The 5,878-nt window shown below is 40.8% G+C and overlaps 1 protein-coding gene across 1 annotated transcript; it reads right to left on the reverse strand.

Annotated features, from left to right (window-relative positions):
• Nucleotides 1-316: 316 nt before the first annotated feature.
• Nucleotides 317-4,293, reverse strand: alkal2a (ALK and LTK ligand 2a). Its single transcript, XM_085382773.1, has 6 exons — nt 3,500-4,293; nt 2,570-2,915; nt 2,114-2,167; nt 1,845-1,925; nt 1,660-1,734; nt 317-371 (listed from the first exon to the last, which is right to left on the reverse strand). Exons 2-5 carry the CDS (start codon nt 2,859-2,861, stop codon nt 1,670-1,672), a joined length of 492 nt encoding a protein of 163 aa, XP_085238899.1. The 5' UTR covers nt 2,862-2,915; nt 3,500-4,293; the 3' UTR covers nt 317-371; nt 1,660-1,669.
• Nucleotides 4,294-5,878: the final 1,585 nt, after the last annotated feature.

Below are 5,878 nucleotides of genomic sequence, written 5' to 3' on the forward strand. Positions count from 1 at the left end.
AATAAATGAAGAAAAATATGTTTTTGTTTTGTTTTAGCAACATCTTTTTGGATCCCAGCATGAAGAGGCCCCAGGTTGGTGTGTCTCAACCGCTTGTTTCTTTATCTTCTCCACTCTTCAGTTTCACTGTCTTTATCCTGGTCTGGGTTTTGTTGCCTGGGTTGCTCCCCCATGCGGTGACAGCTAACCATCAAGGCCCAGCCTGAGTGGTGGGTGGCACCCATCCACGCCTTAGCAGAAGGAGACCTCAGTGAATGACAATACTGTGCCTAGTGTCCGTCGGGGCTGGTCAGATTTAGGCTTCCTTACTGTCCAAGGCACTTTTTTCCCAAGTTTTTTTTTCTTCTGAAGGACTCGTGTGTGACTTTGACCTGTAACAAAGAAGACGTGATATTCAGGACCAACTTGAAAACACCTGAAAAATTCTCCCCTCTTCAGAAAGAATCACAAATAATAAGAAATTTGATACTTTGCTCTCGCTGTGCCACTGTTAGGGCGTGTGTGTGTGGACACAGCAAGCATATCACCACGGAGAACAAACGTCTGAGTAGTGCCTCAGAACAACATAACCATTACACTATAACCATAACCGGAGAGGTTTTTGACTCTGAATGACACTGATAATTCATGCAGTGCAAACATTTTATTTATTCTTATTATTCTTACTTAAATACGAATCACACAAAAGTAAAAAAAAAAAAAGGTAATATCCTGAATCTAGTCTTTTACTTAAGCAAAATTATTCTTAGTACTACTAATGATTTAGTGTAGTGAGAATTTAAGTGCTTGATTACATCATTATTCTCAATTAATTCTATGTAAGCAGTAATTTTATGCTTTAAGTGCTCAATGTAATAATTGAACTCTGCTGCCGAGCTAGAAGAAAACACAGTTAAGTGCTTATAGGAAATAGTAAAAATAGCTTTAAATATAAATACTGTTATAGATTAGTGTATTAATATATTATAGAGCTTGGCTCGAAATACAGATTCATAAAATGGACATTCATTTAACGTTTGAATGCATCATAAAGTACAATATTTGAGTGGAAGTTTAGTTATCTGTGCCACAGAAGTAGAAAGTAACACAGTATGTTTAATGACTGTAAGTTCAGTCAAATTAAGAAGTATTTTGTACTTCTAGCCAACTTTTAAGAGAGAAATGGCACTAGAACTATACCTTTCTTTCTTTCTGCTTTATACGGTAGTTATGTTACCAATCAAATTTACGTTAATGAAAAAAACAAACAAACAAAACAAGCTGTAATGCGTTTGTACAGATTATAACTACAATCCTGTATATAACGTAGTGACAGTTATAGAACTATAAAAGCAAGCTGATACCAAAAAACATGCATGCATTAGCAATGCTACTCTAGTAACAACAAATCAGCTCAGAGCACATGAGTCCACGCTGAAGACTTTTACTTGTGGCTGCAGTTTTACCACATGGCCTTGTTAATTTTGCTCAAGTAAATGACCTTGAAGACTACCTCATACTTCCTCCTTATCACATCCCATTCAACATTAATGACTGTGTTACACCCACACACGGTCTATAATGTGCTCTGAACTCTGTTGTCTACGTTCAACGAGACACATTAACAAGCTGTTCGCCATAAAAAATTCATGTTTGAATCAGAGGAACATGGTACCGTACCTGGTGTGTGCTACCCCTCCGTGCACTGTGGGCTGCCTGCTAGCCGTGTCAGAAGCCGTGCACATCTTTTGAAGTCTGAGGAAAGAAAATAGGATGGACAGATAGTGAGTGGTTTAGTGTGTTGACATTGAACGGACAAGATCTTTACTCAGGGTGTCAAGAGGGCCAGTGTAATGGCAGCTTACATGCAGGTATCGTGCAGTCTCTCGTGTGGTGGTAGAGTTTATACACCGACTTCCTGCACTTGGGGCTGAAGGAGAGCGGACCTGAAACAAGAACAGAGAGGAGGCTTTAAGAACGTTGCCGCAGCAACCTTCAATAACATCTGTTTTGTAGTCATTGTCTGAAGCTGTAATTCACTTTTGTGTGCTATAGCTGACTTCCCTGGCCTGTTTTTGTAGGAATCTTTTTAGCAAACACTTTAAAAGACATTGATTTTGCAGTAATGTCTTACCTGTTAAGTATTTTATGAACTTCTCCTTCTTTCTTAGATCTCTGGGAAATATGACTGTTTAAAGAGAGGAGATAAGGAAAGGGTGTCAAGTTTTAGTCTGTATCATATAGACAGAAGAAAATGGATGGATGGCATATTTTTATCAGGAGGCCTTAAAATATCAGCTCTGGAGTTATCCATCACAACACATAGAACAAGGATGTTTTTATCAAGCAAAATATAGTAAGAGAGCTTTAAAGGGCCAGTTGGCCCAAATGACCCTCAAATAACCGTCAGTACTATCAGTAAGTATAGTGGTTTTATAACCAAATAGTTTTGGTTATATTGCATGCACTTGGTAGCCTTAACGAGAAAATAGAGAGGAAATTGTTCTTCTCTATGTAACTTCCATATCGCAGTATGCTACATCCCTGACTGTACATCCAACTTAAGATTCCTTCCTGGAAGAAAACTCACCGACAGCCTGATTCCCTCTGAATGCTTTGAGGTCCCGAAAATCCTTCTGCTCCATCGGAGAGCTCGTCTCCCGTGAAATTGCCGGCGCTTCTGTTTTGGCACTGTGGCGTCCCCGACTCCCCTCCACCTGCTTCACGATCTCCACCATCCGCCTCAAGTCCTGCTGCTCGTCCATGCCGGCCGATGCGTCCCCTGTTGGGACCGTGGAGGGCGCGCTCTCGCCGCAGTGGTCGGTGAGCGTGCACATCAGTAACACCAGTCCTATAATGAAATGCCTGCGTAGTTCGCTCATAGCTCCCGGGGAGTGAGGGGGAAACAGTGAGGTCGTATTTTCTTTTCTGGGCACCTGCAGGAGAGATTGAGTATGAATGTTAAAAGCCTTTCATTTCCTAATTTCACAAGTCCCAGAATCCCATTAGGCTACACCCCGCCAAGAGCGACTGTAAATGCTGGTTAAAATCCTCCCAACGCCGCAAAACAATAACACAAGAGTTTCTCAATGGGCCACAAAGCGAAAATCACAGTACTGCACGCACCTAATAGTCCACCAAGTTCGGATCATAATTGATTGACCGAAGCTTGATGGACTGTTAAGTAATCTTACCCATGCGCTATTTAACTTTATCTTCAAATACGCTTTCCAAAATATTATGCAAAACTGCTTACCACGTGCTTGTTTTCAAACAGTTACTCTGTTTTTATGTTTTTAATAACTTGAGTGTCTTCATTGTCTAAATGTGGCTGTAGTCTTGTAGCTTAAAAAGTTTTATTTATGTTGATCCAGGCTTCTGTTACCGAGAAGTTACACGACACAGTTAAGTCACCCTCAGACAAAAGGCAACAATGCATCAGTAAGAGAGGAACTAAGAATAAAAACATAACAGTAAAGAAATCTAGATTCTAAAAGTAACAATTTAAAGCTATTTTTACCTTTATAAAGTCTTCAGACACTGATGACTTTCTGCGCACACAGCAGTAAGAAATGCAAACTGTGCGCAACTTCGGAGTTTGTCCGCCCCAAAATATGTCCTCTTAAAAGCTGCTTTTATTAATGCAAAAACAAAGCTCGTGAAGTCAGGGATCTTCACCGAGCCCCTGTGGTCATCCTTTGAAGACCGGCAGACTGCAGGGAGAGAGCGCACAGAAAAGCTCAAGTGGTCCGGTGCTCCCAGATCCCGTGCGCGTCCTGGCTGAAGTAGCAGATTAGTCGCCAAGAAGTGAGGCTCACTTTTTATTCTGTCTCGCCGACGTGGTGACCTGTCCGCTGTAGGTTACTCCGCAATGTCTGTGAGTGTGCATGGGTTGAGTGACCATCACTTGAATGCTGTGTCAAGTTTTCTGCGCCCCCCTCCTTTGCCTTACTCCATTTATATGTACGATACGCGGTTACAGGAAGCCTTTTTCCTACTAATAGGCTACTTCCACTGAAATTTCCACTCAGCCCAGAATACAGCGCAGATACCGACATCTTAGTGGAAATGCTCCCATATCCTTCTTCTGAGGCTCATAACCTCATTAGAGCCATTGCGCGTTTTACATCCATCATGGAAATTGAAACGCAATTATGCTATGGACAGTTTAAGGATCATTTTGAAAATTAATTACAAACGGGTTTTAATACTTATTGCCCTATAGTTTCTGGTCAGAACAATTCGGTAAATAGGATTACTGAGGTTTGCAGGTTTCTCCTCTTTGGGGATTAGTCTGTACTACCCTGCCGTAGTTTGAACAGCTTTTTTTTAAAGGGGGGGGGGGGGGGGGGGGAGAGAAAAGTATGGGTATGGGCGTGCAAGTGGCTCCCATTCGCCCCCTCCCAGTCCCCCCGTTTCCCCCACAATATTGTCAAGACACGATAGGGGTGAAGCGTTATGTTTCATACCCCTGAGAATAAAACACTATAAATAAATGTGTGTGTGTGTGTGTGTGTGTGTGTGTGTGTGTGTGTGTGTGTGTGTGTGTGTGTGTGTGTGTGTGTGTAATCAAAAACCTAACTTTTCATCTTGGAGTCTTCAGAAAAATACTCTCAGATTTTCCACATAATCTTCTGTCTTTCACAGTTCAATTGTTGCAGGGTATTTATAGTGACCACTCGGTGCTCTCACTGCATGGCTGGGTGAAGCTGTGGTCGTGCGTAAAGTGAAACCTTGGTGCTGAAAGGACAGTGCGCGCTGTCACCGAGCTCCGAAACTCCTCTGCCAGCAGGCAGTCCTTTGCTCGTTAGCGGTAATGCCTTCCTGTTTAACGGCAGAAAGATTTCCTTTGAACGAACTATATACTGATTTATAGTAAAATTATGACAAAAGTGGACACTGATTTCCCTTTCATTATGAGGTATCCCATTGTATCTGCAAACGAAAGAGGATGGATGTGCTTCAAAGGCAGTGACAAATCCAATGACGCTGCACAGCTGTTTGGCTTGGGAAAAACAACTCTGTGTGTCTTTATATTCGAAGGAGGATGTGATCACCGATTCTGCTGCTCTAAAGCCAAACTGATTGATCCGTTTAGGAAAGAAGTAAGTTCGATAATCAAAAGAAATGGGGGGAAAGGTGTTTAATTTATGACACGACCATCCACTCTAATGAAGTGCGCTTGAGAGAGAAACCTCTGCACATCTGGAGCAGTGTCCAGCTTTTGATCTCACGAAAACTAAACTGTTTTGCCACATTAAGCAATAAATTTGGGGAACAATATCAAGTGAGCCCAACAGTGATAATAACATTTAATGAAATGCAAAATAAACTAAAACTATTTTTGCCCATATAAGACTATATATGTATGTATATGTATATGTATATATATATATATATATATATATATATATATATATATATATATATATATATATATATATATATATATATATCAGCAGGGGGCATCATTCTGCACAAATAAAATCAGTGTTAAGTTGCTCACATTTGTACTCTTGTTCAGAACAACAAACCCTCAGCCAGCTCCTTGGCTGGGTTTGACACTTGAAGTCTTTCCACGCAAATGGAAAACAAAGTACCACCACGGAACGCAACATGCTCAAAACCACAAAACCCATGTCTGCTGAGCAGATTATCGCCATCAGTCAAATTACATCAAGCTCACTGTACCGCAAAGACTAGGTGAAAATAAGTCCAATATGAAAAATGTTAAAGCTTTTGGTCTTGGTTGGGATATAAATGTCTCTTCAGTTTGGACTGAAAGTAAATAAAAGAAACTGAAACAACTGAGTTTAAATGACTGGTAAGTACAAAGGAAGGTTGATGTTTTATAATAGATCAGTATTCCTGTTAATGGTCTGGCAAGAAGATAAGCACA

Source organism: Rhamphochromis longiceps, linkage group LG15 (genome assembly GCF_057381845.1).
Source record: "Rhamphochromis longiceps isolate RC_006_pf linkage group LG15, R_longiceps_female_GT1.1, whole genome shotgun sequence".
Lineage (NCBI taxonomy): Eukaryota > Metazoa > Chordata > Actinopteri > Cichliformes > Cichlidae > Rhamphochromis > Rhamphochromis longiceps.